This window comes from Notamacropus eugenii, chromosome 1 (assembly GCF_028372415.1).
Source record: "Notamacropus eugenii isolate mMacEug1 chromosome 1, mMacEug1.pri_v2, whole genome shotgun sequence".
Lineage (NCBI taxonomy): Eukaryota > Metazoa > Chordata > Mammalia > Diprotodontia > Macropodidae > Notamacropus > Notamacropus eugenii.
Window position 1 is genome coordinate 513,199,656 of NC_092872.1, and position 21,211 is coordinate 513,220,866.

General features: G+C 35.1%; 1 protein-coding gene across 3 annotated transcripts in view; it reads left to right on the forward strand.

Annotated features, from left to right (window-relative positions):
• The window catches only part of ZNF217 (zinc finger protein 217), a 28,953-nt gene extending 9,333 nt beyond the window's left edge, over positions 1-19,620 (forward strand). For all 3 annotated transcript variants that reach the window (XM_072633525.1, XM_072633526.1, XM_072633527.1), the window contains exons 2-6: positions 5,340-7,102; positions 9,832-9,957; positions 10,751-12,319; positions 16,034-16,167; positions 17,327-19,620. In XM_072633525.1, the coding sequence (XP_072489626.1) occupies positions 5,704-7,102; positions 9,832-9,957; positions 10,751-12,319; positions 16,034-16,143 (3,204 nt within the window). In that variant the 5' untranslated portion in view covers positions 5,340-5,703 and the 3' untranslated portion in view covers positions 16,144-16,167; positions 17,327-19,620. The remainder of the gene's footprint in view (positions 1-5,339; positions 7,103-9,831; positions 9,958-10,750; positions 12,320-16,033; positions 16,168-17,326) is intronic.
• Positions 19,621-21,211: the final 1,591 nt, after the last annotated feature.

The window sequence follows — 21,211 nt, forward strand, 5'->3', positions numbered from 1 at the left end:
GTGGCAATCAGATTAATTTGTTATACTAAGACCTGCCCAAATTGTGCTTTTCATCAAACATTGTGCAATCTTGCATTTGTTGATTTTTAAGATCTACAGATTCAGAATTACTGGTATTATATTTAGTAATGCACCAGTTTATAAAAAATTAATCTAAAAGAAGCAGATTTATTTTTCAGGTACTTTATATTAATATAAGATTTCAAAGAATATCTTGTAATGAGTACAAAATTTTGTCTCCTTTTGTTTGTTAGGATTATATAAGTAAACTATTATGTGTCACAGTATGCAGTTATATTGGTTAACCACATACCTTTGTCATAAGGTATAAAGGCTGAGGGTCGTGTGTCTTCATTTACTTGAACCTTATTTAGAATCTTGTATAGTTGGGGAAATTTTTTCTTATGTTTATATTATTACTTCAGCAAACATTAAGCACCTGCTGTGTGCGAGGAATTATGGTGATAGTTTTACTTGTCTGTAATCCTAAACTCTTAACATACAGAATATTTTACATCATGTTTTCCTTTCTCCCAATTATTTAATTATCCAGAAAGGTTTATCATGAAAGATTTGTGCAATTTAGGTTATATTATACATATGGAAAAATCTAATGAATCTGGAAAGAGGTGATTGGCGACCGTGCCACCATTTACTAGACCATTAAGTGTATTTACTTAGAATTGGTGTATTATTTTTAAACAACTAAGCTTTTGTCTTGAAGCTCTGATATATTTGTATTGTTAAAGGTATTCTTCAGTATTTACTGGTCTGTTTGGCACACATCAGTGGTGTGGAATGTGAAGTATACAACAACTTTACAATTCAAAGAATTGACTTCTAGTATATATATACAATTATACTGACTACCAGGGGGTGTGTGTGTTTGTGTATTTCATGAGATTGAGAGAAAGGAGTTGTCCTTATGAATTTGACAGAGTGCTGATTATAAACTATTTTATAGCAGCTTTAGAGTATGATTTCCTTTTTATTATACTCTGGGAATAGCAAGTGTCAGATGGCAACCACAAATAGCAAAGTAGAGAAATACTGATATGTTTTAATTTATTGAAATTTGATTTTAGGTATATAATACTTAAATTCTGCCACCAATATAAAAACAAGGCCAAAATTTCAGCATAGTATATTAGTCTGACCATTGACTAACACCACCACCCCCTACTCCCTTCCAAACAGAGGTTTATTTAAAAGAAAAAATACATAGGTACACACAAGGGCTCAGAAGTACCGTTCAAGGTTTTTCTTCCCCCTTGTTTGAGTTTTAGGGTGACCTCTTTTTAAATGGGGAGGAGGTGGAATATAGGAAGAGCATTGATTACAGCAGTTGCAGTTATCTAGGAGGTATAACAGAGTGGCTGAATTTTACAGAATTTTTGCAGATGAGCAAAACGAGGCCCAGAGGATAGAAATTACCTTTGCCCAACATCATATTACTAGTTAATTAAGGAGTTTGGGTTGGGGGAGCTTGCGACTGAGGTCCCACAGTTCAGTGTTCTTCTTTTTATAGTCTCTCCTCCCCCTCCCTCAATTTATGATGTGAGGTAGCCAAGATTTTTATAAAGCAAGGCATTTTCTACTTGTTCAAGTTCTGATATCTGAATCCTCTTTAAACTACTTTTATATGATATTATATTAACACAGATTTTTGAAAATATTGTTCATGGCTTGAGTATGCCCAAATTACGCTTGGGGATAGGGACCATATCTGTGATCTCATTAGTATAGAGAAGTCCTGGTTGAAGAAATTACTTCTTGCCAACGCAGGCTGTTTAGTCTAGAGCAGAGGTGTCAAACACTGGGAGATAATTAACAAAATATATAAAAATACAATAGGGCATAGATAAACGTTATTATGTGGTTTTATGTCGTGATGCAGCCAGGAATCGTTATGTATGATTTAGTGGCTCCTGTTTCTGTCAGAGTTTGACACAACTGATTTAAAGCACTGAGAGATTAAGTGCCTTGTCCAGGGGTTTTAAACCCATTGTGTGTCAGAGATTGTACTTGAACCCAAGTCTTCTGGTCCTTGTAGCCCTCTGTCCACTGCACCAAATTGTCTCTTGTAAACAGAAATGCCCATGTCATAATAGTTGTGTGTTCTTTTAAAAAGGATTGTATCTGAAGTATGGTCTGTCAACTCTTTACATAAAGGAATTGTTATGAGGGAAAGAACAGTGGACTAGGACTCTGAAGATCTTGGATTCAAATTCTAGTTCTGCTAATGCTGTAGATTAATCACTTAATCCTTCCAGTCTTTCTGTCTTTAAATTGGGTATTAATACTTTTACTCCTTACCTCTTTCAGGGGTATATTGTGGGTATAGCACACTATAAACCTTAAGGTACTACATAGTAATGATTTATTATGGTTTGGTCTAGGGAACTAAGTTAGCATGTCTAGTCCAAATTCCCTACTTGACAGATGAGAAAACTGAGGCACATTTTTTTTTAGGGTATTACTCCCCTGGGATCTGAAACTTTTGGCACAGGCTAATCTTCACTATAAAAATTCAGTTCTAATTGATTAAATCTGCACACTTATTATAGATATTAAAAACTTTTTAAATTCTCTACAGATTTTTTAGATTACTAGAACAGCGGTTCCACATGACAGAGTTTGTGACAAAGCAAGAACTAGAACACAGGTGTCTTGTATATTAAGTACTGAATACTATATACAAAGTATTCTTCATTATACTAGGACCTTCCACCATATATCACTGGCTTATTTTGGGGATTCCTACAAAGGAAAATTTGAGGCATTGAGATAGGTATTTTAAGTTTAGTAAGCATTTATCACGGGTTGTAGAGTGCACTGTTCAAGGCACTAGGGCAATAAAGAATAAACATGACATAATTCTTGCTGTCTAGGAGTTTACAGTTTAGTAGCTTGTTAAGGTACTTATTACAACATTACAAGTTAGCTTGTGATGAATGTGAAAGAGGTCAAACATGTGTAAGAGATTGGGGAGGAGAAGGGATCACTTCTAGCTGAGAGAAGTTAGGATGTATTTCTTCAAGGAGGTAACATCGAACCTGGGACTTAAAGAAGGAGGATTCACCAGACAGGGGTTGTGGAGGCCTTCTATTGCATGAAACATGAGAAGTATTTGGCTTATAATATAGTGTGTGGGAAGGCAGATTCTATGATTTAAGTCTGGAGAGGTAGATGAGAATTATTGTGAAGGACCTTAAATGCAAGGATAAAAGCTTCATTATTTTGTCTTGTAGGTAGGCCATGGAGAGCTGCTAAAGGTCTTTGAGCAAGAGAATGACAGGATTAAATTTACTCACTAGGACTAAAATTTTTTTTATAGAAAGGATGAATTGGAGAGGGGAAAGGGTTGGAACAGGCAGGGAAAGGAGAGTTGAAGAGGGGGATCACAATGGAGGAAGTAGAAAGGCCTGGTGAATACTGCTAAAGGGGAGCTGAAATGACTTAGCAGCTGTTGTATTTGAGGAGGAGGGAGGAATCAACTCTGATTGTATGGTTTTGTCCTTGGATGTGTAAGAAAATAGTTATACTCTCATCTGAGAAGGGTGAAGATAGGCAGGGCAAGCTTAGGTGGGCAAGGGATGGGTTCAGTTTTAGAGCATTAGACAATCAGGTGAAGGTATCTACCAGGCAATTGGAAATATGGGAATAGAGCTCAGGAGTTAAAAATGCAGATTGGGAGTTACTTGTATAAGAAGAGAATTAAAGTCATGGGAGTCTACTAGGGGCTGCAGAGAAGGAAGCGAAGGCCAAGTTAAGTAGAGAGCCTTGGCTGGGGGGGGGGGGGGGGATGAATGGAATAATCAGTGAAGGAGGAGAAAAATGTAAGATACAGCCAATACTGAAGGAAGAAAGAGGGGTGTGGTCATCAGTGTCAAGGACAGATAAAGGTTAACAGAATTACTGCTCAAAAAACAAAAACAATGTGGACTAAAATGCTAAAATTTGAGTGGACTCTTGGCTTACATGTTCTAGAAGGAAGTAGCCAGGAGCCAGACAGGAAAATTTTTCATGTTGAATGGCTGTTCTAGTAATCTAAAAAAGTTGGAGAGAATTTAAAAAGTTTTTAATATCTATAATAAATGTGCAGATTTAATCAATTGGAATTGAATATATACAGTGAAGATTAGCTTAAACCAAAAGTTTCAGATCTAAGAGCCTTAAAAATATTATTTACCCTAGCCAGTGCATAATACATATTAAAGAGGAGGTGTAGCTTCTTCAACTAGTAGAGGAAAACTGAACAAAATTTGATATGTGAATTACTATATCCTATTTTATTTTAAATATAATTTTACAGAGTAATTTATTTTTATAACTTGTCTGTAGTTTATGTAGAGACACTTCTTCAACCAGAAAGGTTAGTTGTCATTTTCCAAAAATGGTATGTGATTTTAGGTGTTGCTTATCTCTTAAGAAATTGTTTAGTGCCTGAAACTTGTAGTATTATAATAGAATTACTTAGTAACATCTGAATCAATTGTAGGTTCCAACTTGACCAAAATAGGTTAAACTATTTTTTTACTTGAGTGGAATCTTTAAGAAAAGGTGATTTCTATATGGAAACAGACAGGTATTATTGATGGTTCAGTATTGATCAGTCACTGTACTCTGCAAGCAATTAATTGTTTATTATGTGTATAGGGCCTAGGGTAGGGTTTGGATTTAAATTTCCTCCACTCTGCTGCACCTCAAGAGTGGCTGGGAAGGAGCAGGGTGATAGTAGGAGTGGGCTTCATCCCTCCCTACCACAACCCTGAACCCAGGGGCTCCCATGCAAAGTCTGGATCTGGATTTCATCCAAAAGTATAGCAAAACTAAGCATCTGAATTTCTAGATAGCTTTATAGGACATCGTTAAAGGTTAAAGTAAATACTATGTTCTAATTTTATATTAAGAGTATACTTTTCTTGATTTGAACACTGAGCAACTCAAAACACCTGATTTTCTTTCCTTCCTTCGCTTTTATCTAAAGCAGTATGTGTAACCACTTTATTTAACTTGTTGCACCATATAAAATTAATTTATTAGAATCTAGATTTAATAAGTTCCTTATTATGAAAGTCTCTAAAAGGCTATAGTCAGAAAGATAGTGGTAAATATTGGAGTAAAAAGGATTATGAATCCACCAACATTTCAGTTACACTTATATGTATGACCATATGTTATATCTTGCTAATGTGTTAGGGAGGGAAGACCAAATGGAAAAACCCATTCTCACAGGATATAATGTATAAGTGTCTATAGTAGTTTTGAGTTTTCTGTCTACTTTTAAAAAATGATTTACTCTAAACTAATGTTTCTGTTTGTTTTTCTCTTAATAGGTATTAGAAATTCTTTATCAGTCTTGCTGGGATTGACTCCTTCCTGCTCAACTGGATCATTCAAATTACATGAAGACATAAAGAGAACTAATTTTTATGTTGATTTGATACAAAGCAAGTTTTGAAACAGTCTTAGGAATCTTTATACATTGTTTATGGAGATAACGACTTCACCTACATCAGTGATTCCTCTAGCTTATAAAAATAAGCATAAAATTGGTTGTGGACATTTGTAACGTTTGCCATAATATTGACACCTAGTTTAGGTTATATATCATAAAAGTGTCCTTATTATAACCTCAGAAATTCTCTGAGGGCATTTTGACATTATTCCTCTTAAATATAACTGAAAAGTGACAGAAACATGCCAACTCAACCTCTCTTAGCCTACATTGATGGGCCAGATGTTATAGCCAGTACAGTTGATTCCCGTATGGAAATTAACGATGCATCAATATCAATAAAAGGGACCAATACAATTTCTTACAAAAACCTGCAGGACAAATTTTTAATACAAGCAGAAGGATGTATGCCTTTGGACTGTATGTTTTGTGAACAGACTTTTAAACATCCAGAAGATCTTAGTAAACATGTCTTAATGCAACATCGACCCACACTTTGTGAACCAGCAGTTCTCCGAGTTGAAGCAGAGTATCTTAGTCCTCTTGACAAAAGTCAAGTGAGAACAGAGTCTCTGAAAGAGAATGGCAAAGAAAATGAAGAATTTAGCTGTGAAGTCTGTGGGCAAACATTTGGTGGAGCCTTTGATGTTGAGACCCACATGAAAAAACATAAGGACTCTTTCACTTACTGGTGTAGTGTATGTGGAAGAAGATTCAAAGAACCTTGGTTCCTTAAAAATCATATGAGGACACATACTGGCAAACCTGGGTCCAGAAACAAACTGCAGCAAGGCTTAGATAGTCCAATAACAATAAATGAGGTTGTACAGGAGCAAGTAGCTGAAATTGTCACATCGCCTTACAAAATCTGCATGGTTTGTGGCTTCCTATTTCCAAATAAAGATAGCCTAATTGAGCACAGTAAAGTACACACCAAAGAGTCTGTTTCTACTAGTGAAACACAAACTGTTGACTCTAGTGAAGGAGGAATATCATCTCAAAGGAAAGAATTTCTTCAATTTCTAAACTTGAGACCAAACCCAACACCTGAAAAAATGAAGAAACCTGCAAAATGGATAGCTGAGTTAGACCCATTTAATACATATCAAGCATGGCAGTTGGCTACCAAAGGCAAAGTTGCTATCGGCCGTGGAGAAGTGAAAGAACCAGGACAAGAAGGAAGTACAGACAATGATGATTCATGTTCAGATAAAGAAGAACTTGGAGAGATTTGGAATGCCAATAAAAGCCATACTGAAAGTACTGGGAAGTCCAAAACAAATAAAAACAGTTGTGCAGGAATTGGCCTTTCACAAGACAAAGAAAAGATTAAACACACTAGTGGAGAAGTGCCTTCAATGGATGTGGATCCCAAATTAACACATAATAAAGAGAAACCAACACATTGCTCTGAGTGTGGCAAGGTTTTTAGAACATATCATCAACTAGTCCTTCATTCAAGAGTTCATAAAAGAGAAAGGAGAGCCGATGCTGAATCTCCAACTTCTGTTGAGGGAAGGCAGCATAGAACATACTCTCCAGATTTAGCCACAGCTATAGATGAAAATGGAACAATGGATCGAGTAGAAGGTGGTTCTGAAGATGGATCAGAAGATGGACTTTCTGAAGTGCTTCATTTAGGTAAGTGGTAGCTTTTAATATTTCCCTACTCAAAATTATTTTTTAATGTTACCTTTGCATTTTTGAGAATTAACAGTATTATAGCATAATGAAAAGTACAGTGGAGATCTGATTCTTAGCTGGTCATCAGGTAATTTCTAAGGCCTAATTTCATTTGTAAAATGAACCATTTCGAATGTAGAATCAATGTGTTTAATTCCTGAAATTCTGTTTTTCTTGTTTTGTTGGTATACATAAAGGATTAAAAGCATGGGTATGATCAGTTTCAAATGGGGATGGGACTGTTACTTGTATTTTCCAGAATTTATGATTTTGTCTTTTTAGAAGAAATTGCCTTTATTTGGTTCTTAGTTAGCAGATTATACACACTCCCAATTTCAGCCAGCTGTCCTACAAATATGTGTGACAGTTACCATGATGAGAATTGAAAAAAGCATCAGCACAAATATATCACTATTATTGGGAAAACAACTTAAGCACTAGCACCATCCTTTGTATATGAGGGGGGAAATATGTCCATCAAATACTGATGAATTAATGCAATTTTTTATCAGATTGTCTCTGAGCTGAAAAGGGTATTTCTTAAAATTTTATACTACTTTGTAAACAAAATTATGAACAACACGGAATTACTTTTCCAGCTTTAGTAAACACTTGATATTTGAATAGCCACCAAATAAGGACAGAAGCCTCACTTAAGTTAAACCAGCCCAGACGTTAACATACCAATAATTGTGATCAGAGGATTTAGGATTGTAAAGGGCTTTAAAGATTACTTAGCCCAACTCCCTCATTTTCCAGATCAGAAAACTGGTTTAGTGACTTGCACAAGTTCCTATAAATACTAAATAGTAGAGCCTGCGATTTTGAGTTCAGGTGTTTGACTTTAAAAACAATGATCTTTCCGCTGTACTACAATGTCATTAACATTCTGAGTTTTGAGTGTTATCTAGAAATATAATGGGAATGTGAGTTTGAGAGAAAGAACTTTGGACTTTTCTAAATCAGTGCTCAGTTCTGTAATTTGTAGTTGATGTGTGGCTTAGAGAATGACTATAAATTATTTAGATGCTCTTTTGGGTCTCCTATGGTACACATCTGAAAAATAGTATATAAAATGATAAGAATCTTAAGCTAGTTCTAGTCCAGCTTAATGATCTGTGGTAAGGCATAATATCTTTGAACCTCAGTTTCTCAAATTGTAAAATAGAATCAATGATAACTTGAAATTTTTGCTACTCCATTGTATACATGAAATGGTATAAACAAAGTATTTGAATTCTTAAAAATAAAAACATTATGAACTGTGATTATTTTTTTAAAATTCCTAGTAATCATTGTTTTTTTAAAATAGCATATTCAGTGTTATTTGGAAACTTGTATAATTTATAAGAGGTTGCAATGAAGAGAAAGTAAATCCTGATCTGATACGCAGCTTGAAATGAGAAATTGCAAAAGTTTAACTAGGTAATTTCATGACACCAGTAGAATTAGTAAAATAGTAAATTTCAAATTAAGGGGTTTATTCTCAATTATATTTGTGTACATATTTCATTCTCCAAGAAAAGTACTGTGATACTGATGATGCTTTCAGTTATGAGTCTTAACTGTAATACCAACCTATGATTCATATGATCTTTTCTAAAACCCAAAGCATATTATAATCTTAATATGATACCTCATAAGGGACCAACTCCTTTGTTTGACAAGTTAGGAAATTGAGACCTAGAGAGTTTGCAGATGATTGGTTCAGGCTCACATAGGTAGAAAAGAAATCAAATCAGAAGGAAGGAAATCAAACCAGTTTTCTGACTCAATCTCTAAATCAAAGCTCTTTACATTACATACCAAAAGAGTTTTGAGTGATGTTTTAGCCTAATTCCCTCATTGTTGCTTAATTACTATTTCAAACAAAATATTTTTGGAGATTTATATGTAAATTATGTATATGTGTACGTGTATATGTTAAATATTAAGAATCTTTTAAGTCAAGTGTGTAGTAGAGGTAAGACATCAAAGAAATAAATTTTCTTCAGGCAAAATGGGCAGTGAGGGATATTTTGGCGGATCAGTGCTTATTAGATGATCAGTGTTTTAAGATTTTTATTTAAATTTTGTGTATCCTACTTATTAACACATTCAGTTTTTCTTTCTTGTTAAAGATTAAGTTGCACCTACCACCCTCTAGTGGTAACTTATTGGTTGGTCTTAAAAAATGGATATCTTCTGTGGCTGGGAGAGGAAGGATTGGTAACTTATTGGCATGATTTTCTAAATTCATCATTCTGAGTGAGGAAGCAGTTCTCTTTTCCAGCCACAAAGTGTTTTCTACAATATGTTTGCCAGATCTCATTTCTATTTCAGTTACTGATATTTAGAGAAAGGAGGACTTACATATTTTAAAATCCATTAGCTATCATGTACTTATAAAAGCACAAGGAACTATGTTTTTTCTTTTGTGTGCTATGGTATCATACTTACCAATAACTGCATATGCACATGTACCTGTGTACATACCTGCATATAGACCCACTATTTTGCTGTAATAAAATGTCAAAATAATGTTTAGAAAGTTTTGAGTTTTTTTAATACTACATTGTCCCTAATGGAAGAATTGTTTTTAATGAAAATTACTAGTAATAGCTAGAGTAGTTATTTGTAATTTATCAACATATGTTATTCATGTGCCTCAGCTATTTCCTTAACTAATATAAATATTTTTGTTTAAGATAAAAATGAAGATGGCTTGGAAAGAGGAAAAATTAAACATCTTGCTTCATCCAGAGAGTGTAGCTATTGCGGAAAATATTTCCGTTCAAATTATTACCTCAATATTCATCTCAGAACTCATACAGGTAACTTCTGGAATTCTCTTTGATAGATATCCAATCAGTTATTACTTCTGGTAACAAGAGCCTGTTTTGATCTAGTTCTCTTACCACTTTTGTCATAAGTTCTGTTTGACTCTTCTAATCTCTGAGAATAAATGACAGCTTAATTTTACATTACTTTTGATGGGTTGGTAATCGTTCTTTTAGTATGATTACATGAACTATTACGTGAACTAACTGCATAACATATATTTTGAACTTCTTTTACAAATTCACTACATCTCTATCCCAACTCTTATCCTCATTAATGTTCTCTAATATCTTTAACCTCAAACTTTTTAATGTTTCTTTTTATGGCTCTTAGATTAATATGAAATGAAGAGTAGTCTTCCATCCTATTTCCAAATTGCCAGTTTGCCTTAGATTAAGCTAGTACTCAGTTTCAATTGCTTAACTAAAATGTTTCATTTTTAACATACTAGATAATTCACATTGGAGGTAAAGGGCAAATATACACGTACTTCTTTGGCTCTCCGCTTCCTGACATTGTTTCTTTTTGAAGGTTTTATGCAAGATCTTAACTATTTAATGTAGTTGACCTAAAAACAAAACAAGATAGAAAAAACTTGGTCTCCTGGGGCATATCTGGTCAGACTTAACAAAATTCTTATGGAATAGGAAAAACAGTAACTCTGTTGTCTTTTTTGAACCAACAACTCTGCTTTAAAACATACAATTTATTTCAGAATGTATTTTAAAGATTTTTAAAGTGTTTTTCAAATTTTTGGATTATTGATGTTTTAAAATATTGTTTCAGGTGAAAAACCATACAAATGTGAATTTTGTGAATATGCTGCAGCTCAGAAAACCTCTCTGAGGTATCATTTAGAGAGACACCACAAGGACAAGCAAATTGATATTACCACTGAAGTAAAGAATGATGGCAAAAGCTCACTGCTGAGTCGGGAAACTGAAGATACGCTATTAACAACTGATGGTGCTCAAACCAAAAATTTGAAAAGGTTTTTTGATGGTGCCAAAGATACTAAAGGCTGTACACCTGCAAAACAACATAAAGAAATGCCTTCTGCCTTTCAGAACGTTTTGGGAAGTGTACATTCAACCATAAACAAGGATACTCAGGATCCCACTAAAAATACAGTTGATGACAGTGCTGATAAAATGAGCAAAAGTGTAGTCACTCCATACTTGGACAAATTGAAAAAGAAATCACTAATTGAACCTCCGGTGAACAACCCTATTTTTAAAACGGAGAAGGATGGTCTTTCTGGCAGAGGAGATGCTACTATCCATGAAAGTGAAGTAAATAATGTAGATGAAATAAAAGAGGGTACTCCTAACTGCAAACATAAACCAAACATGGACTTAGAGGAAAAGCCTTTGAATTTATCCATTGGGTCTCCCCAAGAATGTGCAGCTGTTTCTATCAGCAGAAGTTTATTAGCAACAAGCACCTGCCCGTTTTGTACTTACAGAACATTTTACCCAGAGGTTCTAATGATGCATCAGAGATTAATGCACAAATACAATCCTGATATTCACAAAAATGGTAGAAATAAATCTTCAGTCAAAAGTAGGCGTACTGGATGCCCACCAGCTTTACTCGGAAAAGATGTGCCTCCCTTATCTGCCAATTCACATAAATCTAAGTTTTCCCTAGCAACTCAGTCAAAGTCACTGCAGCCAGAGAAAGCAAAGCAGTGCCCACCCTTGCCGAGCAAAGTTCCGCTTTCTTCAGGAATAGACTCTAGCACTTTAGCCCCAAGTAACCTGAAGTCTCACAGACCACAACAGAATATTGGAACTCAAGCAGGTGTGATTAGACAGCAGCCAGAGGTGCATTCTAGAACCAGTGCTTCTCCAGTCCCTGACAGAATAAAAAGACCAGAGACAAAATTAAAATCTCTGAGCATATCTCCTCAACCTGGCATGGTAGGCAATAATATCAATGGTTCCTTTGACTATCCTCTTAAAAATGACTCTCCGTGGTCTAATAACCAAGGAAGAGAATATTTTTGCAGTCGAAATGTAGGCAATGTCAACATGGAATTTGGTGAACCGTCTTCAAAAAGAATGAAATCTAATGTAGTTACTCTTGAACTTGAATCTGCGACAGCCAATTACAGAAGAGAATATGATATGAACAGATACCGTGTTGCAAATAGAATTGCAAATCTATTACCTCAGGATTGTCCATGTCCACCTGCATCAGTGTTGCCAACCAAGCAAGGGCTCCTGAATTCAAATGAAGTTGATTCTCCAAATGTATTGACTGTCCTGAAGTCATATGAGCCATATGGTCCTGGACCACTTTATAGTTCTTGTGGATCTAGTGGTAGTCAAGCGTCAAGCTCTGCAGTAGAAGGTATTGTCTGTAGAATGGTGAATTCTCTTATCTCCTCATCACCTTTCCTATTACTCTAGAGGGCAACATCATCCTCTCAGTGTCACTGGATCTAAATGTCCATTGTGGTGGTGGGTAGAAGGTTAAAAGAACACTGGGAAAATGGAGAGGGGCGGGGATAGGCTGTGGAAGGCTTTGAGTTGTCAAACAAAATATTTTATATTTGATCTTGGAGGTTAGAGGGAGCAGTGACTTTATTGAGTGGGTGAAGAGGTTGTGACTAGTGAATACAGACTAGAGAATGGACTGGAATAGAGAGAGATGTGCAACAGGTAGAGCAACCAGTAGCTCATTGCAGTAGTTCAGGCTTGTACCAGGCTGGTAGGAGTGTTACTGATGTTACAGAGGTATAATAGGCTATGGCAGATTGGATATGGGAGGGTGAGGTATGTGAGAGAGTGAATTCTTGAGGATGACATGTAGGTTGTGAGTCTGATCAAGTAGGAGAATGATGGTACCCTCGAGAGTAATAGGGAAGTTAGGAAGGGGGAGTATTTTGTGGGAAAGAGAGTGAGTTCTGTTTTGATCATAAACCTGAGGTTTCGAGGAACCTCATAGGTCATCTAATCAAACACCTCTATTTTACAAATGAGAGGCATGGAAAGGGAAAGTGGCTTTGTCCATGGTTACCCATTTAGTGACAGAATCAGGATTTGATCCCAAGTCCTGATTTCATGTCTAGCACTATTTCAAGTACTAAGCTGGACTCATGGCACTTAACACATACTGCCTCACAGGATAGATATTTACACACTTCTCTGTTTATATCCTCTGCTAAAGTGAGGTCCTTATGTTGTAGAACTTCATATTCTAAACACAGTACCTTGTATGCAGTTATTAATGATAATTAGTGCTGAAACAAATACAAAGTTAACTTTCTACTAATGTATTCTTTAGATTATGTTGATATTTCCCTAATGGGAGGGGTGTTTTTGTTTTAGTGAAATTATTTTCATATTGATTACCTCTTTGCAGCATTATGAAGAGACTCTTGAGTATGCTCCTGTAGTATATTAAATGTAAGATCAGGATATCATGGGGTCATGTTCCACTTGGTAAACTTGATTAAATCACAGTGATTTCTGTTATTACATAAACTCTACTGGTTTGTGCTGTATTGAAGGGACAGACTCACTCTAAAATCAGTCATTTTGTGTTACTTTCAAGTTAAGGATCCTTTGCATTGACAACACTATCAAGTCTAACCTCAGACTGATTGATTTGGAGGAGGTAGCAAATTAAGAGCAATTGTTTTAACATGCTCCAATGGCTTTCTTTTTAGAAGTTCTGCTGAAATATTAATTTTGTTGGCTTTTAATTTAAATGCTTCCTCTTCTTTTTACTTTTTACTCATTGTTTAAAATAGATATGAAAGAATTAGGCTACGTAGTTCCCTAACAGAAGTCATTATTCCCTCCTTCCTTTTCCAAGTGTAGAGGGCAACACCATCCTCCCACCCCTCAGGCTCTCAGCCCAGGAGTCATCCTGGATTCCTCACTATCTCTTAACCTCCGCTTTCTTCCCCCAGTATCCAAGCTATTGCCAAGGCCTGTTGATTACACTCACCTTGCCACATGTCCTGAATATGTCCTTCCCTTCCCCTCTGACACTGATACCCCTGGTGCCGGCCCTCATCACTTTATACCTTGTTTCTTGCAATAGCCAGCTGGTGAATTGGCCTGCTTCTCTCCTCACTCTAATCCATTCTCCATTCAGCTACTAGTGGGATTTACCTAAAACACAGGCCCTCTAATAAATAAATAAATCCCATTGGCTCCTCATTTACACTAACATCAAGTACAGAATGCCCTGTTTGGCATTCAAAGTCTTTCATCACCTAGTGGGGTCCCTGTTCCTTTTCCTCCAACTCCCATGCACTTTCTAATCTTCTTACACCTTACCATAGGACTTGTGCTCTTTGATCCAGTGACATTGGTCTCTTAGCTGTTCCACTGACAAGTCACTCCATCTTTTGACTCTGGGGCATTCTTTTTGGTTGTCTCTTATGCCTGCAATCATCTCCATCCTCTGCTGTGACTCCTGACCTCCCTGCCTTCCTTCTAGTCCAGTTAAAATTTTTGTTTCTGCAGGAAGACTTCCTGACCCCTCTTAATTCCAATGTCTTCCCTCTGTTAATTATTTCTTCCTTATCTTGTATATAGCTTGCTTTGTATATATTTGTTTGCATGTTGTCTTACCTATTAGATTGTAAACTCTTTGAGGTCTGGGACTGGTTTTTTGTTTTGTTTTCTTTTGTTTTTTTGCATCCCCAGGGCTTAGGACTATGTTAGGCAAATAGTAGATGGCTTAATCAATGTGGATTGATTGTAAATTGAAAAAAAAAAAAAAGCCTGTTAGTCTCAACATGGTTTAGCCCATCTTCCAAGAAAGCTTTAGCAGGGTGTGGCCTCTCCCGTATACTAAAGCCTTTTTGGAGCCACTCACTTAGGGGGTGCTAGTCCTCATTGAGCACTCCATACACCTCAACACTCACACCTGCAAAAATAAGGATAATAGGATGAAGAGAGGAAACTAATAGTTGGTTTTGCATTAGTAGATTTTATTTGGAAGAGGTTGAAACTATTGACAATGAGATATTTGAAATGACCTATTTTCTGGTCCCCAATACTAGAAGAGAATTAACTGTAATCTAATTAATATTAGAGGTCCCTAGGTGGGTCAGTAGATAGAGCACTGGGCCTGTAGTCAGAAAGATCTGAGTTCAAATCTGTTCTCAGACACTTAATAGCTGTGTGAACTTGGACAAGTCACTTAAAACCTCTGTTTACCTTAATCCACTGAAGAAAGAAATGGCAAACCACAGAATGCCAAGAAAACAGTCAGACATGAATGAACAACAACCAATTATTCCATTCTACACATTAGGTTGGAAGGATTGTATCACGAAATAAAACCTGATATTCCATCATTCTTTACATTCTTGCTGTTTCACTAACAGGAACTACTGAATGTTAAAATTAGATACTGCTCCATATTTTAAAAAACATTTTCTAAAGGTCCTTTGTTATTTTTTGTAGTTGTATTTTCTGTATTCTGTATTGCTATATTGTAATATCTGTAATTTAGTAATATGTAAGTCTTGCTTTCATATAAGTTCTTTTTTTAGTTTCTTATGCACCATTGAATTAATGTATGTTGCAGATTTTTAAAACTTTTAAATGTTATTTTTGGATTTTTCAATTCATACTGATATTAATCTGGACCTAGAGGGTTTTATTAGCATTATCTCTTCTTTTTTTTAAGTCTAAGGAAAAATGACTTTTTTGAAAGAAGAGTTCACTGATGTTAGATGTTCTAAAAAGGCTTGTTGTATTTTGTGTTTTGATACTACTCTTAAAATTTAACAAATGAGTAGCATATCCAATATTAAGGATGCCAACTAATAGTAGCTAACACTTTTTAAAATGCTTTGAAAATTTTGAAGTTGCTTTACTCATATCTACTTTGTGAGATCTCTAACTCAGCAAGCCCCTGAGATACTGAGTATTAGAGCCTGAAACCCAGGTCTCCTACATCTTAAGATTCTTCATCTGTACCACTATTGCAAGGATATAGAACTGGTTGATCCCAAAATCTGTTAACTTAGTTATAAGAGAGCAAACCTACTTAAGTTTAATTCTAAATGCCTTTTTAAACCTTTTTCTCCTCACTTAGGAAAAAGGCCCATGTCTTACCAACAGTTATCTAACAGCATGCTGCAAAAAAGAAACTATGAGAATCTTATTACTAATACACATTATCGACCGAATGACAAGAAAACTTGATTTTTTTTGCGGGGGGGGAAAAAGGTAAGCATATGTTTTAGTTATATGTACTTTGAATTCTCTATAAAATTCAATGTGATGAAACCCATTTGTAATTATTTTATGCTAAATCTAATTTGTTCAGTTAAATAATGCTAATTTTGAAATTAAATCATTGAATTTTAAGAAACAAACAATTAGGTCAGGCTTTCAAAGTCTGTGCACACTCTGAATAACATTTGACTGCTTTACTTTTCAGCTTCACCAGCTCTTTACTTATTTCTTTAAATTAGACCAAGTTATAAAAAATCAATGTTTAAGTAGAATGCAGATTTTTTAAAAATTACATAAAATATGGGAGTTAATTTTGTTCTTAGATTGCATGTGTTATGTTAATCAGATAATGAATGCTGCCCGTAAAGTAGTCCAAGAGCAACCTCAAGTGGTGTTTTAACAAGGCACAGGATATGATACTTACTTTGGGCTTCTTAAGGATTCTTTTAACGATGAGGGTGAATGACTGAAGAGGGCTCCGTGGAGAACCAGCATTCTAATATGACTTGTTACACAGATGTAGTTAAGCAGTTCAAATTACATCTCATGAAACATACTCTGTAGTCATTCTGACGTGATTAGTCTGTAAAGCAAGTGATTAGCTTTGTTCTTCTCTGTCAGTTAGAACAATATTCTGCTGTACCCAGCTGCTATTTGGCCTTGTTTTCAACTCTAGAAAGAGTTTTAGAAATATTAGGTTTTAGGCATATTCAGCCTCCATCATTTGGAAGAAAGATTATACCACATTCAAGTTTTTCTTTTAATATTATTCTTTCAGTTAAGTATTTAACCCTGGTCCATTCTATAAATTTTCTATCTTCAATGCCTGTGCCTTCAAAGTGTAGCATAAGGGGTAATTGTATATTTCCCTTGGCCTCTGTTCAGCCAATACTGTTAGTTTTAAGTGCTTAATCTTTCTTTAACCACTTCTAAGTAACTAGTGAGTCTGTAACAAAATACTTCAGTACATATAGTTCCACTTCTACTTTACAAATTTCTAATTGCATCTTCCATCATTCACTTGTAAGACTTAGAGTGTCATTAAAATTTTTTTGGCTATTTTTCTTAGTTTTGTTCAGTTACCATTATTAAAATTGTTACCATTATTGTGTAATTCCATCTTAATCAGTTTTCTTTTTCTACCCCCTAGGTCTTATAAAGACATAAGTACATATTCTCTGTGGAATTACCTTCAGTTCATCCTTTGAGAAAATGAATGGTGAAAGCTACTGAAATAAGCTGTGATTGTACTGTATATATAAAGAACACTACAGTTTTATAATGTTGGTTCTGTTTAAAATTTGTACCAAATAGCAATAAAAATTGTAGTTGGAAAAGTTGGGTTGTAAAAGTGGAGAATGTATATCTCTATTTTGACCTTGAATAATATTTTTTTTAGAATTGACCAAATATTAAGTAGTTTTTTGAAATACTTGAGCGCTGCTGAAAAGTAACTGGGGGAGGGAGGGAGTATATAATGCTTGCACCTCAGGTAAAATTTTGTAAATATCTGTTGGAAAACTTATTTGTTTCTAGATACTGTGGTTCTCTCCCTCCTTCTCCCCCATGTTCCCTTGCTCCTTCCAAGGTAGCTCAACGTTTTGAGCAGTTTCTGATCTTGTGCTTTTTCAGTTAGGATAGGTTTTATTTTAAAACAAATTTCCAATGATCTGTATGATATCAAATCCTAGGCAGTCTAACATTGCAAATGTTAATGTCTTTATGCAAATTGACGTGAGTACACCTAACTGAAGTATTGACCCTCTCTACCAGTTTGTGCTACATGTTATAGTAAGATCATTTTTGAATTTTCAGTTCCTTTTTATTGCAAATTATTTCAGCATGTTAGCTGAGAGAGATACATTACTTGTTACTAGCTGTTTCATGGTTTGTAAATTGTCCTGGAACCACCAGACTACTTTATTTGGTGACTTTTTTTTATTGATGGGGTGTGGTGGTTATGTGGGATTTTTAAGTATGTCTCTACTGAGAACTCTTTGCTCTGAGCAGACAAATCTTTGCTAATAGTGAACAAAGTAATATGTGGAATTTATTTAAATTTGTTTTCTATCAAACTAAAATCATTTTTAAAAAAAATTGACATGTCATATATACTCAAATTGGTAAAGTTTGAGTGCAAAATTATAAATATCTTACAATATGGGGAAGCTATTTTAAAATAAAAGACTTTTGGTGTATCTTATGTTTGTATTTAGAGATCTCTTGGCGTTCCTGGAATCTTAGTTAACTGAAGACGTATTGAAGTTAATTGTAGACACATTGATTCTAAATAAGAAATTGCCCACTGTTCAGAGGGGTTTTAGAAAAGGGATCATCTGTTGTTTCCCTTCCTCTATCACAACCCTACCCCCATCCTTTTTTTGTGTGTTTTTTTGTTTTGAAATGACAAGGTTTTTCTCTAATGCTCATTCAACTTTTTAAAAGGAGGGCAGCCACCAGCCAGCAAAACTGATGTATTGGATATTTTAACTTTTGCTCATAGTTACCTCTACTTGTAGCCAGTGGCTGAAGATGTATTACTTCAGTGTATATACATGGCTTTGGCTTCCATGTTGTATTTTAGTAAGAAACTGTTTCAAATATTTTTGCACTGTTAGGTTTTTTTACCCTGCCCTTCTCTTCCACATAGAAAGTGTAAATGTCCTATAGTAGCAAAACCTAGAAATAATCTTGTTTTCATTATGCAACATAAGACATCCTTGATGTATGTCTTAACTCCTGGGTTAAAGGGGACCTAATTAAGATCTGTCAACTGGCATTGTAATGAAGTGCTGTGTATCAGGAAATTGTACACTATTTACCTTTTTTCCTGTTCATAAGCTGAGCCATATGTACATAATCTAGATTTTGTTTTCATAGTTTTGCACTTTTTTATAGCCTATTTTTCAAAAAGAACACATTTGGAAGGTGGTTGGCCTAATATTTGCCTGATTTGCTGAGTCTTACAGAATGCATACCATAAGGATATTCAAATCTTAAAGGGGTTGTGTGACAGAGGGCTGAAATTTAAATTTATAAAAAAAAATTACCAAATCTATTTGAAAACAATCAATTCATGTTATGCTGCAATTTTCAGGGGTTTTCAGATTTTTTTCCTTTTTTAACCACATTTCTTAAATGCATAACAAATGTCAATAATTCCACAGCCCTGTACTTCAAAGTACTCTTTTGCCCATCAGTATTAACTATTGGGATACTACTGGTTTTGTATTTTTTTTCCTTTAAGATAACAGTGCATTTATATAGAGGTACAATTTGTTGGAATTTTGTTTATATTTATTTCATTCCAGTTTGATTTATTTTAATTGTTAAAACTTAAGTTTGTCAAGCAGTAGACATTACTCGTTTAATTTATGATATATTTCAGTTTAGTCAAGGTATGTTATTATATGTGGATGTAAATATAGATTTGGTGTTTTGCAATTTTGGCTTCTGGTCTTTATTCAGCACTATACTGACTTGTAATTTTTTTTCTGAACTTCCACTTAACAAATGATATGTCAGAACTAAGCTAAAGCTGCCTTTGTGCTTGAATCTATGATTGAAGAGAATACTTGTTTGTATGCAAACTGAATAGTTTGAAGATCCTATTTTACCACACTGGCAGATGACACATAACTAGGAGAGAGATAGTTAACACTGAATGAGGTTAAGTTTGAGAAAGATATTGATAGCCCAGAATGGTTGACTGAATTTAAATAAGATGCAATTTACATAGACATAAATGTAAAACTATACTTCAAATTAAAAAAAACAAAACAAAACCCTGCCCTAAGTGGGGTGAAACAAGTGTAGCTATATAGAAGTTTGAAAAGAATCTGGGGATCTTAGTGGGCTACAAGCTCTATATGACATAGCAGGCAAGATAGCCAATGTGATGGTAGGTTACATTGAGAGACAGGGATATAATGGAAAATCCATTGATAGCACTTTGAGAAAGCAGAGACGTGGATTGGAATCTTATTTCTGATAGTTGTATGACCATATTCAATTCACTGCACTGGGCTTGTCTCCTCATTTATAAAATGATTGCTTCTCTTGTCATGTTGTAAGGAACAAATCAGATATATTGGAAAACAATGTTAAAACCTTAAAGTGCTATGTAAAGGTAAGATGATTGTGTTCAGAAAAAGGCAGGGTCCCTCTGTGACCAGATTTCAAACACTGTTCATTTGTGGGCATCTTATTTTAGGAAGGGCATTGCTAAGTTGGAGAGTAGCCCAAAAGTTGAAGGGCCTTGAGAACAAGCCATAATGAGTAGTTGAACTGAAGATGTTTTAGTCTGGGGAAAAGATGTTAAGAAGTGTTGTGTAAAAGATGGTTTAGACATTTTCTGCTTAATACAGGATTACAAATTTAGAGCTAGAATGAATTTGAAATGTTATTTGGTCCAGCCTACCCACTTTACAGATTAAGGAAACAGGTCAGGGAGGTTAGGGTGACTTTCCTCAGGTCACTAAGCACCTGCTGTGTGCCAAGCATTGTGCTAGGTGTTGGGATAAAGTTTACAAGATAATACAGAGACTTTAAGTGGCAGAGCTAGTATTTGAGCCTAGGTTCTCAACTCAAAATGCAGTGCTCTTTCCACAGTACCATTCTACCCTCTCTACTTTTTTTCTTGAAGTTATTAGTACTGAAAGTAGTGGAGACAGATTTATGTTTAATACAAAGGGAAAATCAACAATTATTGCCCAACTCTTTGTGACCCCATTTGGGTTTTCTTTGCAAAGATACTAGAGTGGTTTGCTTTTTCCTTCTCCAGCTTATTTTACAGATGAGGAAACTGAGGCAAACAGGGTGAAGTGACTTATTTAGGGTCACACAGCTAGTAAGTGTCTGAGGCTGGATTTGAACTCTGGTCTTCCTGATTCCAGACCTGGCGTTCTATCCACTGTGCCATTTAGCTGCTCTAAACCAACAATTAAAACTGTCCAAAAGTGGAATTAGGATATTAGAAATTAAGATTAGCTTTAGGGTACTGAGTTCCCTCTTAGTGGAAGTTTCCAAAGTGAGA